Here is a 25,021-nt window from a genome sequence, read left to right on the forward strand (position 1 = left end):
TTATATCTGAATCATACCGTACCTTAAAAAGGTACTTACGCATGCATCTTCCTCAATAAAGCATCACTTTCACTATGCATCTAACAGCGAGCAGCAGAGATGAAGCAACAAGCCCACTGTGAGAACACACAATCCACTCGCATGAATATGCGGAGCAGTGAAGAACTGCAAAGTGAATGTATTTTGGAGCTTGATGCTACAAGATTAAACAGAAGACGTAAGTACAAAAGAAGTCCAAACTAAGATTTTACACCTCCACATACCCCTTTTTAATGTTATTTTGCACTGTGTACATGAGAAACAAAAATAAACAAAAGGAACTTTAGCCAAACTCCCCTTCCTCCTCCAGCTTTATTGATAGTTTAAAATTACATTTTCTATGTTCTAGGACTTCAATTGCTTTTACCATCTTACTTTAAAAACTGATTACAAGCAAATGAAACTCAGTTGTCTAAGTGATATAGTATACAAAAATAACATCTTGATTTCTGTGAAAATGCATTTATTTGCAACTCCTGAATAACTCCAAATTGTATATACTATGAGCACTGATGTCTGGGTTTCAGATTTAGTTTGAAATATTTATTCAAAAGCTTTCCATTACGTTCTGTATCTCCAACATGAACATTCATTGACTGAATTACTGTTACTTTTAAGTTTATTCCTGATTTCTCTCTCTCTCTCATGGCCATTAACAGGCATGTGCATCTTGTTTTATTTACTCCCACTCAGCTATATGCTCTAGGTAGGGCCTGATACAGATATTACTTGGTGTTAACAGCTACTGAGGTCAGACAATCCAAGGCCATTATAATAAAATTAAAGTTAAAGTTATGAGGAAGTTCAGACACTTCCAGGATTTCTTTCCTCCTGCATAGGATCACTTCCATGTAACCCAGAGAGGGTTTTGCTGGTCTGACTCAACTCTTCCCACTCATCAATCCCTATTCACCAGTGGCACGGAAAGGGGGTTCTTTAACAAAGCATTATACATAACACCTCTACCAAACTAAACATAAACATTTTTGTAGTTAAATGCAGAAAGTTGATTTTTCCACCCCTTTCCTCCTTTTACACGGCAAGTAAAGCTCACTGGCCTGGGAGTAGCCTCTATCTGCCAACCTTTGGCCAGTGAAGAGGATTCAGAGAAAATAATACAACCATCAATCAGAAAAAGGAGGGGCGACAAAGGAAAATAATTAGGCTGTAGCTTCAATTGTGCATTCCCGTGCAAGGTGCCCTGACTCGCCGCAGCGATAGCAGTTGACTTCACTGGTCTTGCTGCAGTTGATGGCTACATGGCCAGTTTCACCACACCTGAAAAAGCAAATTATTTCAGTCAAGACATTGAGGAGGAAAAAAAAAGAAAAAAAAAAAAAAAAAAAAACTTGCTCAGGAAAGCCATCCTATTCCGCCAAATGCATCCACTGAAACTCATGCAACACAGGTTCTGTTTTCAAAGGTTCTGCTTCAGTATTCCAGAATCCTCTGACCCTAGTCACTATCTGATCAACTCTAATTTAAACACTATATATGCCAAAAATCACCTTAACTACAGAAGTTTACTTTCTGTAAGGTTTTGGCTGCCCCAGTGCTTCTCCTGTCTTCAGTTTAACCTAGTTTTAAGAAACAAGACATTTAGAACCCAGATGCACTATTTCCTTTTCCCCCTCCTCCAACACCTCCAAGAATGGAAACTTGTAAAGAAAAAAAAAATGTGTCTTCAGGAACACACTATGGCCATCCACCCCCTGCATTCTCCTGGTATAATTTAAACGATCCAACATCAGTGTTGTTTTGGTCATCTAGATATGCATTTAATTGAATCTATTACCTGACTTTGCTGACACATTCTTCAAATCTTACCTCTGAAGAGTAAGAAAAAATACTCTGCAAAAACAAACTACTTAAAAAAAAAATGAACTACATTTCCTAACTGGAACTAAACACAGAACACATCTATCACTGAGGGTATGTTCCACACACACATCTTTCATCAGTTCTTACCTATAGCATTTCACTTTGGTGCAGTCTTTTTGAATGTGTCCAAATTCTCCACAAGAATAGCACTTCTGCTCATCTGCATGGTCACAGTCACGAGCCAGATGGCCAGGTTTGCCACAGTTGTAGCAGCACTGCTCTCTCTCCCTCTTTGGCTCCTTGCAGTCCTTCGCAATATGGCCACCTCTACCGCAGTTATAGCAGGCTTCCACAATAAGAAAAACATACCAAACAAGACTATAAAACCTTGGTAGACTGAAATGTAGCATGTATCTAACAAAAAGAAATACTTAGTGTTTCTTTTCAGTGAATTATGATCAGTGTATCTATTACAGCCCTCCCTTCAACCAAGAAGCTCTGTCCATGCAATTGAAGAGATAAAATTTAATGATACTTACCATCCTCCTGAAGATCACAGTCCTTGGCAAGATGGCCAGACTCACCACAGCGGTAACAAATGTCAGGGAGAGATGAAGACATGAACTGGAAGCCTGCTTGAAGTGGGTAACAGGAGAAAGGGAAGATTTAGGGATCAAGATAAGAATTAAGACACTGCCAGCTGAAGTTACAAATCAGGTAGTCCCTCAGCAGTCCATGGAACCTCGCAGAATAGAAAGTTTCTCAAATGAGGTAAAAATTATAAAATTTAGTACCACTGTGCTGTAGGTAAGTTATAACTTCTTTAGCAGTTTGACTGAAATCTAACAACTTTTTCTAGATACTGTTCAGGATAGTCAGCTAGACAGATATCTTACTGTACAAGTAAAGAGAAAGATCACAGTAATCAATTACCTCTGCCACGGCTTCTCATCCCACGACCACGGCCAATTCCAGTAGGGCACTCCCGAGCCCAATGGCCAGTACGTCCACACTTGAAGCACTCGTTGCTGCTCATTGCTGCAGATTACTTCCCTGTAAGGGGTGGGGGGGAGACCTTTTTAGAACACCCTTTTCCTCTCAAAGGCCGTATTAACACATATGGAGGTTTTCCTATCCTCTTGACAGAATCAACTAAAACAGCTTCTAGCCATCTCAAACTTGTTTATACAGTTCACGATCATTTGTTAGCTAGCACAACTGTTAAAGCTACATAGGAGACGAGCACATCTCTTTGGCTCATATTGTCTAACAATAAAGAAAAAAAGAAAAACAGTACACCTGACTTTTCCTCTAACCAGTTCTTATAGTCAGTTTTTGCTTCAAAAACTGAAAGAATGCTTAGGATTGAAACAAGGTATCCCAACTCTAGTCTTAACAGTCTTACCACTACCTTCCAGTAATACAGCTTCCCTTTCTTTACCTCTCATGGTTAAGCTCAAAGTCAGCTATTTGTCTCAGGTTATTTCTTCCAGGTAGTCTTAAGTTACTCTTTAAGTGTCTATCTGACTGCTACTGTATTTATTGACTAATCAAGCTATATTCTAGATATTCATTGTAAGAATAGTCAATATTACAGCTAAGGCCTTAAAAAATGAATTCAGTTCTTTTATGATCTAAACCATCAGTTATGAATTGTTCCTCAGAGCTTCTCAACTTCAAAATATTAATTTGCAGTTCAGGATGCATGTATTTCACTCCTACATTCAAATGAAGGAAAATGTTTAACACATTTGGTATCCCTAGAAGACATCAGACACTTGCCAGACATCTAGAAGATTAACTTGGAAAACATTCTTAGAATGCTAGAGCAACATCAGATAGGCATGCCTGTCAAACAGTATAAACAGCTTCTTTTGCCCATATTGGGGAATAGAGGTATGTTCTACTGAGCAGGAAAGTCAGTCTACCAGATGCCACTAATTCAATGGTTAAGACAGGGTGAATTAAATAGGTTGTAACCACAGTACCATCAGTCTTCTAAGCTATAATTATGCAAAACTTCTAGAACTAGAAATACAGCAAAGTTGAAACAGATTCCACTTTAAGCTTGCTTAAAGACAAGTTTAAGATGCACTAGTTTAAAGATGTGTATCAAGCTTTGTTCTGCTAGAGCCTCCTTAAACACTGCACGTGCCCTCTCCCCATTCATTCTTCACCCCTTAGTAGCAGGGCAGCATGATACATCAAGACCAGAGAAGCTCACAGCAGAATCATTTCTCGGCAAGTTTTGTCAGTTTACCAGATTCCCATCAAGGAATTAAGCCTCCTGTAACACTGCATTTCATTCATGCTATGCAGTTTTTCTGAAAAGCCTAGCAGCAAGATAGTAAGTTGTTTCATATGTTCCCATAGGGATACTTTCAAATACGGGCCCAGAACTTCAAATATTTATAGCAGAACTAACAGCTTATTGAAAAAGTAACATCCAACATCCTGAATCACTGGGAGTACTGATGAACAGTGTCTTGAAGGCAGTCAGTGCAGAAGCAGTAAGAACATATAACCTCAAGAAGAAATCAGAATTAGCATCCTGACATTAGGCTTTAATTGAACCATGTATAGCTAAACATGGATTTTTATTCAGAGATTCTTTTAAAGTACTCAAATGTTGAAAGAATTACTGTAGTTGCTTTCTGGTCATTCCTCCTTCAAAACAGATGCTCCCTCCTTAGTTTTCTGCAGATGAGTGACCATCCATCCTTCCAACCATTGCAGACACCTGAGAGTTTAAAGCACTAGAAAGAAACTTTAGTATGCAACTTCTGTAATCCTACATCTAGCTTCCAGCTTGACCAGATCATTATCTGGTATTTGCTTTTAAAAAAATGAAGTTTTGCAATGAAAAGATGTCAGGAATCTTAGCTAGATGTTCACAAGATCAAAACAACTGGCTACTTGAGCACTTAAAGATATTATAAATACTTGGATTTTGTACATATCCCAGTCTTCTCACAACCTAACTGGTATTTACTGCTTCATCTCAGTGTTCAGGATTTCAAAGCATCTTATTAGGACACCCGAAATAAAGGAAAAGCCATCTATTATGGTGGCAGCAGCTGGCACTCAGTGTGCTATTGCTTATACAAAATCTTGTAGTAAACACATTGACACTCCAGGAACAGTGGAGCTGGGCACCACAGCAGTTAATGCTACTTTTAATTTCAAGAGACAAAATAGCTTGGTGTAACTTAGAGAACCCACATATTCCTCATTCAACTCTAAACTCTTCAGAAGTCTTCATATTAAGACACAGAACAGCAGCATAAACTCTATTAAAAAAAAAAAAAAAAGCTAGATCAACAGCTCTAACAGAATTGCAACATTTACAGATGAAGTTAACAGCTACCAAACTTCAAACCAAACCATCCACTTAGGACTACAGTGTGCAGTGACAAGATCAGGTATCCCAGACAGTTAACCTTACCAAGAACCTGACATGACCAGTTCAGTTAATAAATACTATCTTCAATCATGTGCTAGGTGAATCAAGAGATTCACTTAAGGGTATCTAGCTTCAAAGGTCTCTATTTTTTCCCAAGCCTCTCTTACCAAGATCTTCAGATCATGGCTGCCCCCTCCCCCTCAAAAAAAGAATGATTATTACTAAGCATGCTGCTCCATATTCAGATGCTTTAAAGTTCTCTTCACCAGTATTTTAGTGTTTAGTGTCTGCCATTTTCCCAGAGAAGACCTGAAGTTGAATTCAAGTTTACCATCTAGAGGTGGATGCAGTTGACACTAGTTTTACTTGCTCTACATTCCAAAAAGCTTTACAACAATAAAGTTCATCACTGACATAAACATTGCACCCCCCTCACCCCCACAAACAATTTTCAGATATAACTTATGTTCACTTTCAAAGAGCTAAATCCAGAAGATGCCAGTTCAGAACACAAGTCCTCTAACAGATGCCTTGAACAGTCTGGATACCATTTCCAGTTTTTCTGTTATTTCAAGTGAACAAATAAATACAGTTAAAAACCACCTCAAGTTCAAACCCTCCTCTATCAGTCAATACTTCTCCATTTTGTCACTGCAGACGAGTTTTCAGCAATTCCTTTTACTTTTATCTACCAAGGCCACCTCAGTAAGCCTTCTGGAGGAAAGCCACTTGTTTAGGTTTTGGTGGAAAGCCTTCTACTTGCAGACAAGTTTATCAAAGCTTTTTGAAATAAAGATATGTTCAACAAAGCAGTCCCCCACCACACACACACCCCCCCTAGAACTAGATTTTACCTCACCAGAGCCTGAACAGGAAAAATAGTAATAGAAAAATAGCTAAGGCCCCATCTGTTGTGTTTGAACCAGGTCAAATTCTGTAAGATGTAACGAATCACTGTCACATACACCAGATTCCAAAACTTTGGAAGAAGTAAGAATCTAATCCTCCCAAGCCTCACTCCTGCTATGGAAGAATGTAGCTGTTTACTAAGAACCCTTACATAGGGCTCCTTAACTGTAGTATGAAACTGAAATAATTCATCTTGCAGCTAGCCACAGAATCATATTAACAAGGAATTTTAGACTTTGTTCTGCATAATCCTACTATTTTCATTGGCTGACATCAATTCACAGATCCAAGTGTCAGGTGCCACTGCAGTAGCTTCCTGTGTTAGATTTGAGGATTTTGCAAGAACAATTCCAGTATCAAATGTCAAAGTATTTAGATTATGTTTTTCAGGGGTTTCACAGTTAACAGTCTTTTTATAAAATAATTTTAAGAACTTATTTTTTAAACTAACCCTTGTCTTCACACAGAAATCCACAAATATCTCAGCAGTTCAGAAAGCTATTTACATCAAATGATAATAAAAACTACAATAAAAATTATCTTGTATAACTACTTTGTTTTATAGTGTTTACTCTAGGGGAAGAAAAGCTTACTTCAACAAACAAAAGCACCACTCAGTCTTGAACTTGGGCTCCTCATAATAGTGAGGAAGTTGAATCTCACTCTCCAAAGCTTGGAGTTTTGAAGAGGAAGAGAGAAGAAAAAAAAAAAAAAAAAAAAAAAAAAAAAAAAAAAAAAAAAAAAAAAAAAAAAAGATCCCTAGCAATTCTCAAGTGCCAAGCACTTACTCCAGGTGTCTGAAAGACACCTGGCGCTAACCTGCAAGCCTGCAAATTAACTAACCTGTTTTGAAGCTAGAATTTGTTCTGAACAACCTGGATCAATGCAACAGGTGACAGAATCACAGAAGACTCACAGAATCAATGTCTAGAGATCATCTAGTCCAATCCCCCAGCTCAAGCAGGGTCACCCAGAGCGTATTAGATACTCAAAACCTGCCTGGATTATCTCCAGAGAAGGAGATTCCACAATCTCTCTGGGCAACCTGTCTCAGTGCTCTGCAACCCTCACAGTAAAGAGGTTTTTCCTTATATTCAAGTGGAACTTCCTGCACTTCAATATCTGCTCACTGCCTCTTGTCCAGTCATTTGGCATGATACTGCCAAAGATTATGATAGGACCCCCTCTGTCTTATTCTCTTCAGGCTGAACTTTTAACATTACTTTTTACCATGTTGAAAGAAAGCCCAGAATATCTTTATCATTACCTAATACAGGCAGCAATAAGTATTTCTGACAGAAACTGAGTTAGTCTACATTATGATAACAACATTTTTTTTTTTAATATAAATGAAACCAGCAGAGTAAAGATCAGGACCGCGTAACTGGGATCTGCTACTCTAAACATAAGTTCTGCTCTGTCTACTTTAGGCTAATTTAGGTGATCTTCCTCACAGAATTTTAGATCCATTTGCTGAAAAACTACCAGCTATCATCACCTCCCATAGATCTGAATTCATAGTTTTAAAACATGGAAGTAGAAAGTCACAAACACTATCAGGATCACAACTGAATGTAAGAGGTTTCCTGGAGTTAAGTGAACAGGTGGTTTTCCTCTGTACAAGCACTGTTTATACCAGGAACAACCTGAAACACAAAGTAAAATGCTAACTGAAGAGCTTAGTGGGCAATGGAAAACTATTGTAGAGATGTATGTCACTTACTCAGACACTCCTCTCGATACTGGTAGTTCCATAGGATTCAACTGCTTACTAACAGTAAAAACTCTGTAACAAGGTCAGTTATCTTTATTGTACTTACCAGGTGCTTCCTTTGATCTACAAAAATCACTTCCATTTAATATTAAACAAGACCTTCCTCCTTCAATCAAACAAAAGATTAGACCAAAATCACTGCTAAAAAACAACATACTCGTTAAAAAGATCTTTGGCCAGCCAGGAGAGGAAAAAAAAAAAAAGAAATCATCACTTTCCAGGCTGCTGCTGGCCAATCTAAAATATCACACCAAGTATGACAAGTCACTCTAGAGACAGTAGAGACAGCCTGAATATGGCAAAAATCAGTATGTAATAGGCTTTGCTTTCCCAAAATTTACTCAAATGGAAAAGCATAAAGGACTACTAACAGAAATACATTTACAGTTTAAGAGCAGTATTCAAAAAAGTTAGGACGTAAAATGTGAATGCTGCCAAAACTACAGAGCATTTGAATAGTTGAATTTCTAGACTTACACTCTGTAAACATGATACAGAAATAGATTCTTAAATTAGTGATCTTGTTTTCAGCTTTTATCCTTACTAAAAAGGATATAAAATTGAGTATTTTAACCACCAAGTAATAATAATTCAGTTCTGAAAAGAACTACTTAAAGCTTCAAAAAAACCTGCAAAATTTGAAAACCAAGTTCTGAACTCCCTTCATGTCCCTTCAATACATTCGGACAAGTTAAATCACCTGATCCAAGAACATTAGCATTAACTCAAAACAAAAAACAGTAACCACATTGAAGAACTTGGACCACTATTAAAAGGCCAGTAGCCAGGCCAAAAAAATGCATTAAGACTCAGATACTTTACAGACTAATAATTCTGGGATAGCCTTGTTGACTAGAAATCAGAAACAAAAAGTTATCAAAGTGGTTTTTCAACCTCTTTCTGCCCACTTACACTGTTACATACAGAGTGAGAGGAACTGTAATGTACCTACCCAGTACACACATTCCACAGTCTTCCCCTTTCATTTTATAGCTATCTGAACAAAGTTTTAAACTTAGATAAGCACATAACATCACCACACATGCAAACTCTTTAGTTTCTAGACTGGGTTTAATGTTAACAGAGTTAGTTGGAAAAAAAACATAGGTTAAGCCTGTAAATCTCAAGGTTCTTGTGCAGCTCTAGTGAACTCATTTAATCTCTTCATTTTGAAGACAGCAACAGGCTCTACGCCAGTTTGCAGTGAAGAAAACATTGAGTATGCAAGTCTAAACTCTGTGGTAATAGGATCCAAATAATGTTGAAATGAAAATAAAACCTGCTATTAAATTTAATAATTCCTTGTGACAGTCCCAGATAGGAGGTGAGTAATAGCAGCTACTTGGGAACTACATCCGACAGGAACTTAAATAAAAGGCTACTCCACTAGTTCATGATCTGCAGATGTCATGGACTATTTTTCCTATCCATTTATAGGTCACATTTGGATTCGGTGCAGGCCACCATCCATGCCTGCGGTCGGAGACAAGTAGTTGCAACACCTCGACCCTCTTGTCTCCGGCAGAGCCTAACACGTGGGGGAGCCACGTGGTGCGCTCCGGCCAAGGCCCCGCAGTTACCGCTCCGCCAGTCTCCCCACTCAGTCACAGCAGAAGTGATAGTTTAGTACAGATTTTAAGGTTCTTGTTAAAAAAGAAGAAACAGTTTTACTTCAACCACCTCCCACCCAGCCCCAGGCTCCCCGTGCCTTCTCTTCCTCAAAGTTGCTACAGCCACCCACCCATAGCGAAGTTAGTCACACAACCCAACCCATGTATTAAGGCTCGACGAGCCAGTTTTTTTCCCACCCCACACCACCAAACCAACCACGCGGAGAGTCAGCCGCGGCTACCCCACAGCCCTCCACCGCTAAGCCACAAGCCCAACGACTGGAACACGTCGCCGCCGCCGTCCAGCAGGCCGGGCGCTGCCGCCGTCCCGGGCGCTCAGCAGGGAAGGAGACGGCGCACCGGCTGCCACCTCCCCCCTCCAGGGTAGCGCGGCCCCTCAGGGCCTTCCGGAACCCGCCAGGGCCTGACTCAGCTGCCGCCCGGCCTCGCAGGGCCTCGGCGACCCCTCTGTCCCAGCGCTCCCTCATCATCCTCTTCCCCTCTCCGCCCTCCCAAGCCCGGGCCAGACAGGTGCGGCCGACGGCACTTTCCCGCGCACTAGGCCGGAGTGCGCCAGCGCCATCATCCCTTCGCCCTCTGCTCCCCCCTACCCCGCAGCCCTCGGCTCGAGGGTGCCGGCACCAGCAGCCGTCCTCGGCCCTGCGGCCATTTACCTGCAGACTTCCGACCCAACTGCGGAGTGGCGCGCCCGGAGGACGGTAGGCCCCGCTCCCCGCCCGGCTCCGCCGCCTGCTCCCGGGCCCCTTCTGGCTGCGCCACACGCGGTTTGCACACGGCCCCGCGCGCTTCCCCCCTCCGACCACCCCGCCCCTCCCTACTACTCTGCGCACGGCTCACTACTGTGGGTGACGCGGCCAATGGGCGCAAACCGCTTTTCTGGGCGGCCAATCAGCGTGGCAGGCGGGGCGACCCAATCATTGCCGCCGAAAGGTGGGAGGAGCCCGCCTACCGCGCTCGGCATGAGGTGCCTCAGCAGCCGTTGGGAGCCTCGGCGGCCGTTAGGCGCGCGCTCCGCGGGGAGGGGGAGGGGGAGGCTAGTCCCTGGGCGCTGCAGAGCAGCGCGGCCGCTGTCAGGCTCTGCGGCACCTCCCTGCCCTTCGCGCTGTGACTCACCACCCAAGCAGCTCCGGCTTCCTCCGGGCGCCTCCTCCCCCACCGCCCCCCCATGCCGGACGCCGCTTTAGCGAAAGGCGCAGTCAGCGCATGGCGCTCCGGCGTCCTGCTGACGCCTCACGCCGGGGGCGACGCCCGGCTGCCCCGGTGATGCAGCAGAAAAGGGGCTGACGGCACCGCACCACGACACGCCGGAAAGTCGTGTGGGGGCCGCCCTCCCCTGCTGCTCTGCAGCTCGATTTAAAACCCAGCTGCGGAGAAGCCGAACGGACGGTTACGGTTCGGGGTTTGCCGCCTCGGCCCCACACGAAACCAAACGCAAGCGCGCCTGCCTCCACCGGCTAAGCGGCGGCAGCTGCCCGCCTCCCCCTTCCTCGTTCCCCGTTCCGGCTTCTGCGCAGCCGCCTGCACGTTAGCGCAGGGGCTGCGCTCGTCCCCGTCCTGCCGTCCCGGAAGGGGCCCCCGCGGCCGCCTCGCACCCCATGGGCTCGCTTTTTCCCGCACCCCGCGGTGGGACTGCGGTGTCGAACTCCTGCGGCACCCCCGCGCCCTCCGCAGCCTTCCGCACCTATCTACTGCGGGGCCTCTGGTGTCTCAACCCCGTAGCGGACACTGTCTGCGGTGCTCGGGCAGCCTGCGCCGCGCTGGGGCTCTCGGCACGGCCCGCGCGCGTCACAGCCCCGGCCGCCCTGCGGGGAAGGTGCGGGCGGGAAGCGCCCCCGGGCGGCAGGGGCCGGGCCGAGGCGGCCCCGCCCCGCGCCGCCCGCCATCCGCGCGGGGAGCGGCAGCCATCTTGACAGCAGGCAGCTCGGCTCTCGCCCTCTGGGCGGCACTAGGAAATGGAGGACGGTGGCGCGGTGCCTCTCCGCAGCTGAGAAACTCAAAGCCGTCACGCTTTACGACGCTCCCACAGCTTCATCAGTGCTGGCGAGGACACCAGCTGAAAATGGTTCTCATATTTTCACATGTTGCCCTCAAAAGATAAAAGTGGAAAATGATTTTTTGAGAGAAAATAATTGCTTACTAAACAAGTTTTACTCTCCTGAGATCTGTGACTAGTGCAAAACTCATAAATAATATTACTGCTTAGTGCTTGGCTATGAGGATTTCTACGTAAATTCTTCTAGGAGCTTCATAAATTAATTGCCGGCCAAATAAAACACCAAAACTATTCATTTGATAGGGGAACAATATTTGATAGGGAACTATGCCTTTCAGGCCTATTTCTGGTTCAGAATCTCTACCCTATGACTTTTGGTAGCTCTTGTTCTGACATTTGTTTTATAACAATATAAAAACATCAACACTAACAACAAACTTAACTCACAATGTTTCTTCACACAAAAATTTACAATCTTCATTATTTCAGCATAATTCTCAGGGCCTTACTTTGCTTGCCTCAGATATATCATAATCCTGTTCAGAAATATTTGTACTGTTAGTTTTTAATTCCTAATGCTTTCACATCATAAATGGGGAAAAAATGTGCTTTTAAGTACTGAGAGCTTTTAAATCAAGAGTGTGCCTACACTGTATTTTTTGTTACATAACACATGAAGAAAATTATATAACCAAGAAAGAATATGGAGACAAATCATATATCCTCATTTTTTCATCAACTTCTTACTTAAGAAAACAAAAAACAAAAAAACCAAGCTGGATTCTATATGCGTCTTTATAACAGGACTCGGGACAGAACAACTGTAATTTAACTTTTCCAGCTTTGTCTTGTGTTTTGCTGGTTGTATTTTAGGTACTGTGTTTGAGGCTAGGAAGCTAAGGAAACTTAATTCGAGTGCTGTTCTGTAGACTTACTGTCCTAGAAAGTTGTGTGACTGATGCATTCAGCTAACTCCATGAAATAAATCACCTCTTAAAAAAACTGTTTACTTTATTCCAGTGACCTTCAAATGATACACTGGACTCTCCCATAGTTGAATTGGAAATAGGGTACAACTGCAAGTGAAAACATTACTCAAATGTAGTTACTGCTGGCGACAAATGAGATAATCATCCTCTGCAAGTTTATTGCCTCAATACACTTTCAGTTTTATAATGTAGGATATTTTACATTATATTTCATTATAATAGATGAAATTTTCCCTCAAGAGATAATACAAGTATCTTTGGACAGCATTGTGTTTGTGTGTGTACTTACCTCAGGAAATAATTTGGCTTGTTATATCTTAGTGAAGCTTGCAATTCTTGTTTTGCAGGTTTCTCTGATATTAGGTGAAGGATAGTCTTGCACTTAAAGAAAAAAAGTGAGAGGCATGATATGAATATATGCCATCAAATGCTATCTGTCTCAGTATTTCCTGTAGAAAACAACATAGATAGAAAACAAGGTAGAAGTACAATGTCTTTACATTTCTTATGTACAAGGAAAAGAGCTGTCCCTAAACAAGATAGGTCAATTCCAAGATTCCCCATTGTGTTAGCTCTGTCCAAAAAATTCCAAGTTTCAAGAACAGTTTATGAATAACAGTGCTCAAAGGAGCAATCTTAAGTACAGTAAAGTTGAAGGTAATCTCTTCCAGCAACACATCTCACCTAAAAAAGACAGTCCCTGAAAGTGTTGGATGAAGAATGAAATCATTTTAATACCAAATAAAACAACAAATCACATCTTGCAACTCATGTTCTTGTACTGTTTTCTTCCAGGTAGCGAGATGCATGGGCAGAAAATGGTTTGAGTTGTTGAGCAATTGTTGATAGACAATTTCTGGGCAATTATCTTTGGTTCTCACAACATCGTTTTATTGTTGAAGTAAATCTTACTTCATTTTGCATGTTGCATTTTTCAAAACCACGGGAACTTAAATTAGATTAAAATAAATAGATTATAGGAATTCAAAAAAGAAACTCCTTTTGGAATATTGTTTATTAAACAGTTTTTCATCAGCAGTTTCAGAACAAATAGTTCTTTCATTTTCCATCACAGGTGGCCATAACAGAGCTGGAATAAACAGCGAGCTTACACAGTACTGCCACTGGATGTTTTATCCTACCTTCTGCAGTAAACATAATTACAATTGTGAAAGAGTATAACAAAGGGGAAAGTATTTGTGTTTTAAAGATTGGAAAGCTACATTATCTCTCTCTAAGATGAATAGATTCCTTATAGCATACTATCTTGCAGCATTGCATACAAGAAACATATTTTGTCTGCCTCATGCTCTGTGGGTCTGCAACATCCACAAAGATTATGACTACAAAAAGCGCATCATCTATTGCTGAAAGAAACAGAGGGAGTTTTTAGTCAGTTCTGTATGTTTATTTCTTAAAGTCATGGTCAAATAGCCTCTGAAAAGAGGCCTCTTCCAACACTTACTGCAATCAGTTCGCATATTGAGGAAAGACTGACTGGCTGTTACTTGCCTGTATAAATGACAGTTCAGTAAGCTTCAGTGGTGATCTTGAGGGACTCCTGAAATCTAGAAGGCACAGTCTCCAGAATAACATAACAGTTGCCAGGAAAGAGCTGCCTGTTTGTATTATAAAATACTCATATTCAGCCTTTATAGCTGGATTATTCTGTGGGCTCATATATGCATTTCCTTGGGAAGTATGACTTTAAACTAGCTAGATCCAATCTTACAGGGTAAAATTATTCTAGTTCAAGAGAAGGAAACTAAAAGACAGCTTTTCTGTTCCAGGTTTTCCTGCACTTTTAAGAATCTGCAGTCTTACAGAATGATTCCAGATGCCTCATTCATTTTGATTTATTACAATTATCTGATGAGATTTCAAATATTTGTTTACTTTATAATAAAAATGATCGATTTCAAACAAGGTAAATAAGTTACCTCACAACTATTGCATACTGTTAGTATCAGGCAAAAATAACTTGCTAACTAAGAGGAGTCCATCTACACTATCACCTTTCCTTCTTTTTCTCTAAAAAGAATTTTCCTATGTCTGAAAAACTACATGCTATTTTTTTTAAACAGCTATATAAATATTTGCAACAATGCATATATTACTTGTCAAGGAGCGACAAGAGCCAACAGCTCCCTAGGGGATGGGGAGCCAGGAGCCAAGCATGATGACAAGGCTGACAGGGCCAGGGCCTTGCTGTCCAGGGCCCAGTCCCACAGTACTCAAGCTGGGCAAGCCCAAGGATGGCAGCTGAGATCAATCAAGAGACCAGATCATCAGACAAGTCCATAATGATGAGGCAGCTCTGTACCCAGTCTGCAAGTCAATGCCAGGAACAGATCCAGTGACAGTAGCAAGGCTAAGACACAGCCTGGTGATTGCTAGCCAAGTCCACAGCAGTAAGGCATAGCCAAGGTCAAGGTCAAGCCAGGAAGACAGTCCATGGACCAGGGTCCAGATTTAGGAGGTCCACACTCAGGCACAGATGTAACTGTGACCAAGCTGGAAAGGGAGCTGGAGACCAACATTCCCACACATAGCTGGAGCAGGAACTGTAGATCCAAGGCTGAGCTTAAATGGAGCTCCTGGGCCCATGTGCAAGGGTGTGGGTGAAGGCACAAGGTGAGGCTGGTTAGGGCGGTCAAGGCCTATTAGTGCACTCACAGCCCTCTTATTAAACATACCTAGCATCTCCACTGTGTCTTTATGATTTAATGTATTTTAAGTGAGTGACTACATTGATTTTTTGTTGATGATACAGACGATTTATTTAGCCAAACATTTTTTTGTGACTATGTGAGAAAGTTTATAATACATGTAAAGGAGTTATTAGGAATGCTTTGTGAAATAAAAACGTTAGAGCTTACAGGGAGGGAGGGTAGAAACCTTCAGGACTCGACTACAGTAAATACCTGAAGCAGTAGATTGTACGACTTGCATATGAAGGCACCTTGAGGTTACATCCAACATGACCAATGATTATCTCAGTCCTTGTATCAGACTGAGATACAAGGAGAAAATGTCTCAATAAAGCCTTCTCTAATGAGTGTTATTTGACATGAAAAAAATAAAAATCCTCAAACACCTAGACCTCTTTCTTTGATCTTGACTCATTCATAAAATAATCTATGGAACAATCAGTTAGCTCCCAGCTACTCAGTACATTTTAACATCTTGTGCTATTTCCATCTTCAGGCTATCATTTTATTTTATCATACCAGCAATTGTACTATTTCTTCAGCAAATATGATTACAGTGATTCAACTGTTACTTCTCTTGAGCATGACTATAATGTTAAAAATGCACTAGTACTTGGTGGTCTGTATAACACACAAAAAATATTTAGTACATGATCTTGCAGCCCTTGATGAAGTAGGTCTGTGAGACCACACACAAGAAAAAGGTTGAAGAATAACCCATACATTAAGTAGCCTAGACATTACATCATGATAACAATAGGAGATAACTTTTTCTTCAAGTGTACACAGACTTGATAGAGTTCTGGTATTCCTCTAAAAGCGGATATTCAACTATTCAACTAAAATTCAGATTTTGTAATGCTGCTGGTTCTATTTTTGTGCAGTGTTCTAAGGTTAACATTACAATGTAAAACCAAGGTCATGAGGTACCCTTGATTGTACCAGTGAAGCACACTAAAGTATATTATCAGCTGTCTGATCCTCAGGCATCTGCTGCAGTCAATCTGTTGCTCTGCATGCTTGCTTTCAAATGCTTTTCTCACATCTCCCAGTGATTAATACAAGTGATTCCAAAACTTATGTTTTGCTGACTAGGAACCAGTGACAGAAGAGCTCTAAGCAGTGTTTTATTCCAAATACAACTAAAATACTAGTTATTAACATGATTGGACTGTACAAGCCTGGATCTTCCATGATATATGTATCAGTTTAATGCTACTGCAGTTCCATTTACTTAAGCAGGATCTGTAATTCCAGAAGAGAACCAGATCCCATAACTTTTTTTCTCCCCCTCCCCCCGGGCAATTGTATGAACTGTGTAGAACGGATTATGAAATCATTATCTGAAACTCATAATCAGTCTGTGCTGTATCAGCCTGTGGATGCTGTCGAGCAACTGTAACTGGAGCCCAGGAATTCTCCCTTGTTTAGAGGGCATTCCCACGTGGCTAGTCCAGTTAACTCTGGGGAAGGAGGAGATCCTTAACAAAAAAAGTTAAGTGACAAGGGCACAGCTGCAGCCCAGTTATACCCAGGTTCTTGAAAAGCCCCTTTAAGTTATCAAGAGACAACTCTAAATGGAGAAAACAGTGATTGTTCTAACTTTAATAGACTGCAAGACAGCTACAGCCTAGAAAAGAAGTACAAAAGCAAAGCTGCTTTGTCCTTTCCTACTGCCACCTCTCCCCCCATCAGGTTCCTAACTTAGCTTGGATGCAGTAATGCTCAGCTTGGATCCAAAACTGAAATGAGCGCTTTATCTGTACTTGACTAGGCTCCAAAACTTCAGTAAGGGGAGGCTGAGTAACAACTTGGCTGCGGGTGAATTAGAGACTTTGCAGTGTTTATTTATTAAATATATCCCATTTTGTGTCTTGTTTGCAGTCTGGCAAACCAAAAGGGAGTAAAACTTTTTTTCTCTACATCTTATTACTGAAATAATGAGTAAGACCCCCCCCCCCAACATTATTACTGGAATAATCTGCCAAGCAAGCAATTGAGTTGCTTTACCTTATCACAATCTTTGCCAAGAAAATTTAGCGGCTGCTAATTTAATGGAAAATATTATAGATACATTCTTTTCAGACATAAATTCTCTGTAAAAAGATAGACATCTAATGGGGAAAAAAAGCTTGTGTTCATATAAAGAAGCTTTGTCTGCTTTACTGTTTTTCTCAATGTCTCTTTTTTATCTGATATAGTGCAGAACATATATGACAGATAGTTACATGATGTTACCCAACCTCTTACTGAAATGTGGATATAAGAATGATAGCATCTTTTCAGCTTCATTAAATATTAAATAGAAACGCCAATATAATTATCACAAATACTCTTTTGGTAACCGAAAGATGATTTTAAAAAGTCCATTTAATGCTGTGCAAAGCAAGGTTGGGGTATGCGTGTGAGGAATACAATGTAAATAACTCATAGTCAAGGTAGAAATATATTTAAAAAATGTAAACCTTATCAACAACAAAAAGATAACTGAATTCCATGTTAATTTCAACCAGCTAACAAATAAAAACAATCAGGCTCATCCAACAGAGATGACAAACAGTTTTTTTAGTTCCTAGAATATTTTTACATGCTAAAAATAGGCATTTCTCACTAATTACATGAGAAACTACAAGCTGAGGATCAGTAAAAGATAATGAAAAAGTGCATGGCTTGAAGATTAAAAGAGTAACAGAGCAGACCTATCAGAATGAAAAGTTATAATAAAGATGTGTATATTAGATATTTTGCAGTGCTGAGTTAATAGAGTTGCTTTAATTATGTCACAAACTAAAAGTTAGAGCAATAATACATGTGAGGCAGTATTAAAGGTTAAAAAGGCCAGGTACCATGGGGTTCACTGACAGTGCAAACAAACTATGTTCAAATTTGTAAAAGTGAAGATTCACAGATAAAACATCTTATAACCAGTCCCCAATTTCCACTCTTTTCATGACAATTCCATAGGGATTAGATAGGAATGAAACACTATTCTCCTCGTAATAGTATAATAATATCATTTAATCTCCTAATTTTGTGTAACAACGAAACTAAATCTACAGATCTGATTGCTTCAACCAAAAATAAAAAAAATTCTCAGCTTCAATGCAGGCATTTAGTAAGTGACATCATCCTCAAAACATGAAGCTGCTTTTTCTTCTTCACAGCCTGCATGGTTGAGAAGATCCTGCTGTTCTTCTACTGAAATATCCTCAAGCTGTTTTAATGATTTCAGAGGCCTGCTTTCTCTTGAATATAGGGTCCTGGAAATGCATAAAGACATTGCCAAGATGTATAGAGGTCCCAGCTTTTGCTAGATACTAGAATATAGACAAATAGCCAAGAACCCCTAGATTCAGAGTATCATGTTGACTTGAAGCCACCTTCATAAACCAGGCCCTTGGAAAACTATTCACAAAGGCTCAATTCAGGACCTGCTCTGCACTATTTTTTCACTGTGGTTCACACTGTTTTCATTTTAATTTCAATTAATTTCACTATTTTAAGCAAGATCTTTACTCAGGAAGGAGTTTTCTGGATTTTCTAGGCTACTTCTCACTAACATGTAAAATTTAACTTGGTGGATAGCTAACTAAGTCTTGAGTTTCAGGAAGAGGATTTACATATGAGCAACTATGGTCTGTTTTACAAATTTGTATTTCATAACTTACAGTAGGTGTGATCTGCTCTATATAGGTAGGTCATTGTTCTGTTGTTTTCAAGCTTCTTGAATTGATTCTTCAAAAATCTTGTGGTGCATTAGATATTAGTCTAGCTTTAGAGAGTCTGGCAATAGCTCTCTGGAATATATAGTTTACCTTAATTCTTTAAGTAAAATCATTCCTGGTATGAATGCAGAAAGGGCTCCCATTTAACATCTGACATTTCAAAATATGTTTGCTAGTGCATTTGCTTCTCAGAAGACTTTTCTTCTCACACTAAATGCATCAGATTCTACTACTCAACTTGAAAATAGCACACAAGCATATTTCTTAATTGTGTTAGGTGGTTCCTTAATGTACCCCATGTTTTAAGAACCATGATCACCCTATATGTTTCTGAATCTTTTCTTTTGAGCCAGTGTTTGGCATTGGATGTGTGTTCAGGGTGGAAGGGTTGCAGGTACAGAAGCGTTTGTGGAGATGCTCTAGTGTATAGCAAATAAAGCCTAGACTAGAAACAGATACTGTACAATATGCATCATTCTTCTTTTGCTCTGGAAGAAGCAGTAGTCCTATGGGATAACATGAAACATGATTATACAGTTAAGAACTTTAATGATGTTACTCTGATACATGCAGGTTGAAACTGAGTGAAGAACATACAGGGTCTCATCATTCTTGCCTTTGATAACCTCAGGGTGTTTTGAGATCTTTTGAATTAATATTTGCATGTCTGAACAGTCAAAGAGAAGCAAGCCAACCCTAAGTGCTGCTGGTATGGTGTTTTTTAGACCAGTGGCTGCATGAGAAGGACAGTCCTGGATTTTCATAGGTTAACTGTTATATGCATATCTGACACTGGAATTCCTTAAATATGCATTCAGTGGCAGATGATGTATCCAAGGATCAGGCTCATACAAAAGTTGTTTATTTCTTGTTCTTTCTATTTTGTAAGTTGGTATGCGATGACTTTTTGTTTCTTCTGACAGTTTTTCTTCCCACATGGTCTCCCAGGAGTAGCTAGAAAACCCACTTAAATGTTGTGCATGACTTCAGTTACACACAGTGCAGAGATTATTGCCCCAAGTATTTCACAGAGGCTGTGATCTGTAACTAGATCCCCAGCTAGCTCTTACCAGTGCCATAACATGACAATGTATCACTACTCCTTTACTACAGAAATGTGGCTTAAGTAACTCATAGTGGAAAAAATAAACTATTATTAAAATTACAGGACTGTTAAGCACTATTATATCCAAAACTGGAAGAATTACAAATGATTAAAGAGAAAGGTGTTCCTTCTTGGATTTTCCTGTAACTTGACCAAGCTGCATTAAATAGGAATAGAAGTGAAGTGTCATGATCTGCTCTACTGCTGAAAGAGAACTTATTCAAAGCAGAGGAAATAAAAGGGTTCCTGATAAAAAGGGGCACTAACTTGGGAAATAGGAGGAAGAAGTTGACCTGAAGTATGGGTTAAATAATTAGTAGCTTATTTTTTAATGCAAAATATTAAGGGATTAATCAAAAATCTTAGTCTTTGGCTAAGACTCCCACTGACTTTCAGAACAATTGAAAACGCCGTATGAATTTCTTACCCTCTACATGAGCAATGAGACTTCCCACTTTTGAGGCTTTTTTTTCCCCCAACAGTTCACAACCATTAGCTAAACATTACAACATCTTGAGAACAGAAGAAGATAAACAGGATTACTTTTGAAACATAGTCTCTTGAGTAGAAAACAGGAACTGCTTGAAAGTTCTCTTAATTCTGTTTGGCCAGTATTTTATATAGCAGTTCTTCTGAGAAGAATTTACACAAATCATAAAAATCAGGAATGTAGCACCTATAATGTAATTTTTAGGAAAGCTGCCAGCAAAGTTTCTTGTTCTATGTCAGATACAGATAGGCAGAAGAGGGTGTTTACTTATAATCCAAAAAGGGATTCAAAATGAACTACCTGCACTGCTGAAGCATCACTGGACTAGCTGGAAAATTATATCAAGCAGCACTGCTGCTGCATGTAGATTTCAGAACTACAGATATTTAGTCTGGCCTTCTCTAACTGCAGCTTGGTGATACAATGTATTACATATTGAGGACTGTTACTTAACTTGCATAAAAGTAGATAGAGAAGAATCACCTGAGAATGATGTAGAAATTACATTTGTTTATGGTATTCATTATTATTCAGAAAATGGAGGAAAAAAAAATCTCTGCTCAAAGATAAGGTTTGTTTTCCTCACTAGCTTTGTACTTTATAATATGTTATTACAGTAATTAAATATGAGAGAACTCAGCATCAGATTATTCATAGTATTACCAGCTTTAATAGGAGCATTTCAGATTAAGATCTATTAAAAAAGAAGTTTTACTTTAAGATTTAGGCTGCTGAAAGTCTAAGCATAATCATATCATAAACAACCATTGGTACATTCATCATACAAGTAAAACAAGTCATCTAGAAGGTTTTATCCATGTGAGCTTGAAAAAGGCACAATACTGGTATCCAGCAAAGTAAAGAAAAAAGGTTGTATGTGAAATTAAGGAAAAAAAATCAGGATAAATAGAATAAATAGAAGGATATTTTGTGGAAGCAGCTCTCTGTGTACAGTTCTCTTCACAGTGGGAAGAGTGATAAAAGTGACAGCAAACAGAAAGTACATCAAGAATGTATTTTCATATTTTAAGTTAGGAATGACCTTGGGTGTTGCCTGATTCTACTGTTGTTACAGATGTTCATACGGTGACTAATGTTGATATTGGAACATTCAGAAACAAATACATTAATTAGTCAACTTGATGAACAGGTCTGTGGTCATGAAACTCCTGGAAGCCTACCATGTGTAAATGTAAACTCCATGCATTTGATTTGGAGACCTGGCATCTGGGGCCTCCGTTGCATTGCCTACTGTAACTTACCCTTTGCACATCTGCAAATTGTACTGCAGACAGTCCTGAAGACTGAAAGCTGCTTCGCAATACCATGACTGATAGCCAAACTGTTTTGCATGAGTTGAGAATCTCTGCTCCATAAAAGGGATGATTCCAGCAAGTCTGTGCAGGTATTCAACCTAAAGGAAGAATAAGGAGGCACGTTACCCAAACGCCTTCTCTATCCTCCTCTGGCGGATACAGAAATCTCTTCCCTTGTACATATATAAAAGGAAGACCTTCCTTTTTGTCTGAGTGTGCAGGTTTCACTTCATTTAATGAAATTAAACATTCTGCTGCTGATACAGGAAATTGCCTTTTGGACAGTCCATTAGTATCACTCATTAGTATCACTGAAGATACTTGTTAAATTTTCAGGCCCACACAGCTGAACACTGAGACTGCTAGAAACATTAACTCTAGAATGTTGATAAAGCTTCTGAATTTCTAGACAAAATTTATCCAGAAAACAAACCCAGTTATTAGAATACATGAAAAAGGTTTATTAAAGGGACAATCGCGTTGCAGACTAAGCACTCCAAAATTGAGAAATGATAGAGATAAGCTTGCTTATACAACCTTAATTTAGGAACTTTGTGGACAGAATTACAATAGCTTCAATTAAATAGTTCAGTACTATTTTTTTCCCCACCATCCTTTGAAGTGAATCAAGGTTGCATGTTAATACAATGTTTACCTAGTTGCAAAGCTGGGAGATATGATACCTAAGACTGCAGGAAAGAGAAAGAACAATTTCATGGCTCAAAGGCCTGAATGTTGTCCTGGTAACTGATTTCTACCCATGTCTGTGTCACAAAATATCTGTGTGATGGCAGATATAGCACATTAACTAAACTTTTCACAGCTGTACATGCTTCATTCCTGAAGCTTGCACATTTGAGACATTTTCAGAAGTGAGGAGTGATCACAATTACCCTGAAGTGTGACAGCTCTGGAGTTACTCAGAAGAGAGGTCATAGGAGTTTTTTCTGAGTAGAGAATCATCCTTGGGAACTGTTGCATCAGTTTTTTGAAGCTGTCCCAATTAAACTAAGTGTGTTTCCAGCTAGGCAGATGACAGCATTCAGCTTCAAAACTGTAGGACCAAATGATTAAAATTTGGTAAAGTCACAAGCAAAGAACCACAGAGTTGTCTAAAGGAAAACACTGGTAAAATAATACATGATGTTATAGTCATCTCTGGAATACCTCTGGACAGTGGGAGATATGACCAAGTGAAGAAGACAGGGAAATTTCTGTCTTTCCAGTGTTAAAAGGGGTATCACTGATTCAGCATAGACTGAACACCAGGATTTTCAAAAGTATAAGAATTTCCCCGTGATAATCATTCATTTTAAATTGACGCTGCTTAAGTGCATTTCCTACTAATATTGACCCTAAAAAACAAAATTCATGCATCTAAAGCTTTATATTTGCTTCACATACTTTCCCATCCAAACGTACTGACTCTTCAGTTCTAAAACTTCTTTCTGAAATTTACTCCACCCTGTAACTCAGAGGAGACTTGAGTAAACCAATCAGCACATGCTCAGCTTTAAGGTTACGAGTTATTCCATTGCAGTCAGGCTTTCTGCATCTTGGGTGTGATGCTGACCTCAGCAAGAGCACGGTACCTTGTTAATGCATGACTTACCGGCTGAGATTATTCTTACTCCTCCCTGCCTCCACCTCTCTCAAAAAATTCTAGATCTTAATAACAGTCTTACCATTACTTTCAGATGCATCAGCAAAGAGATGCAATTGATGAAACATAGCTGAGACTATAAAATTGAGGTCAGTATACCTATTGGTCATTCACAGTCACACACATAATCTTGTAATTGTTGACTGATCAGTGCAAATCTAGATGTGGAGCTTACAGTTTTTGGAGATAGCTTGAAAGACTCATAAGCTTTTATTTGTTTTGCTTTCTTTTTACGAAATAACTCAATAGAAAATTGCTCCCCAAATAATTATTCTAGACTGGTTGGAGAATGATCAAATGTAATGTAAGTTAATGTTTTCCAGTGCATTTAATGCAGTATAATTAAAAACACAGACTCCTTGGCAATATTAAGCTTGTCAAAATCAAATCTGAAACTCTTGTTTTGTTTTTCCATTTAACGCCTCTCTTTCTGGGTTTTAAACCAAAACCCAACAGAACTATACTTACTGTGAAAAATGGGGGAGTGAAAAGTGCTGGAAGTTGTTGAGCAGAGCCCAAGGATCCCTTTGTACAAACCATTCTTCCTCCCTTTAGGTCTCTGAGAATAGGAGTCTGAATGAAACTTTCACTGTTGTAAGTAATGCTTAGTTTTACTTTTGGGCTACCCCTGAATGTAAACAATTTGTTTCTGAAAAGCTGTAAAAGAGAGTATGAGAGAAAGACTGTCTCTAGCTAGTCTAGCTTCCTCATCTAGAGTGAGTTTAAACAAACCAGTTAAAAAGTGGCATCCAGTTAAAGAAGTCACTTTAAGGTGTTGCCCTAAGATACAATCCAGTTTATTTTTATTACTATACCCTAGACAGCTACTGGTTTAACAAGGTCAACATTTTGCTCTTGCACTCAGGAGTATGACTGGATAAAAGAAGTAATTCTGTATTTGAATAATGACAAGGCAGAAGCCACATTGTACGTGATGTGACAGTGATCCAGGCAGGATGAAATTCAGAAAGTACAGGGGCCATTTCACCCTGTTCATGCCATGTGGCAGTCTGTGTAAATTCCAACAGATCTAATTTCAAGTTAACTCCATGTTTATACTTCTGGTGCTCATCTGTTGCACCAAGAAAAGATCATTTGAAGAATGTGATCCTTGTTAATACTAGCTAAAAAGCTCATTCAGCTCATCAAGTAAAACAAGCAAAATGATTACTGGCAGGAACAACAGCCATATGCTTGACCTTTACCCATCCTCTCTTTCTAGCTTCACATTCAGGACCAGGCTGAATGCATTCTTAGGAGACACGTATTTGGAAGAAGAGGGCTATTTTAATTCATTGTGTGGTTTCTCAGCATAGTGGGTCTCTAGGAATATTTCCTTTCACGTCAATCCCTGTAAGCATTTTACAGAGCATAGTCTGTTCTGGAAGTCAGTAAATCTGAATTCATGTTCTAAAGTTTTATCGTGACTCAGAATATAACATGCAGAAGGCA

At 40.0% G+C, this 25,021-nt stretch overlaps 1 protein-coding gene across 7 annotated transcripts; it reads right to left on the reverse strand.

The window, feature by feature from the left end:
• Positions 1 to 245: 245 nt before the first annotated feature.
• On the reverse strand, positions 246 to 21,993 carry CNBP (CCHC-type zinc finger nucleic acid binding protein). Of its 7 annotated transcripts, XM_062586013.1 has the most exons (6): positions 21,853 to 21,993; positions 12,849 to 12,940; positions 2,794 to 2,913; positions 2,400 to 2,495; positions 2,008 to 2,209; positions 246 to 1,317 (listed from the first exon to the last, which is right to left on the reverse strand). In XM_062586013.1, exons 3-6 carry the CDS (start codon positions 2,894 to 2,896, stop codon positions 1,200 to 1,202), a joined length of 519 nt encoding a protein of 172 aa, XP_062441997.1. In that variant the 5' UTR covers positions 2,897 to 2,913; positions 12,849 to 12,940; positions 21,853 to 21,993; the 3' UTR covers positions 246 to 1,199. The 7 variants fall into 7 exon arrangements, with proteins under 7 accessions (XP_062441997.1, XP_062441996.1, XP_062441999.1 ...); XM_062586012.1 differs by lacking the exons at positions 12,849 to 12,940; positions 21,853 to 21,993 and adding an exon at positions 11,259 to 11,386; XM_062586015.1 differs by lacking the exons at positions 12,849 to 12,940; positions 21,853 to 21,993 and adding an exon at positions 10,691 to 10,712.
• Positions 21,994 to 25,021: the final 3,028 nt, after the last annotated feature.

This window comes from Rhea pennata, chromosome 12 (genome assembly GCF_028389875.1).
Source record: "Rhea pennata isolate bPtePen1 chromosome 12, bPtePen1.pri, whole genome shotgun sequence".
NCBI lineage: Eukaryota > Metazoa > Chordata > Aves > Rheiformes > Rheidae > Rhea > Rhea pennata.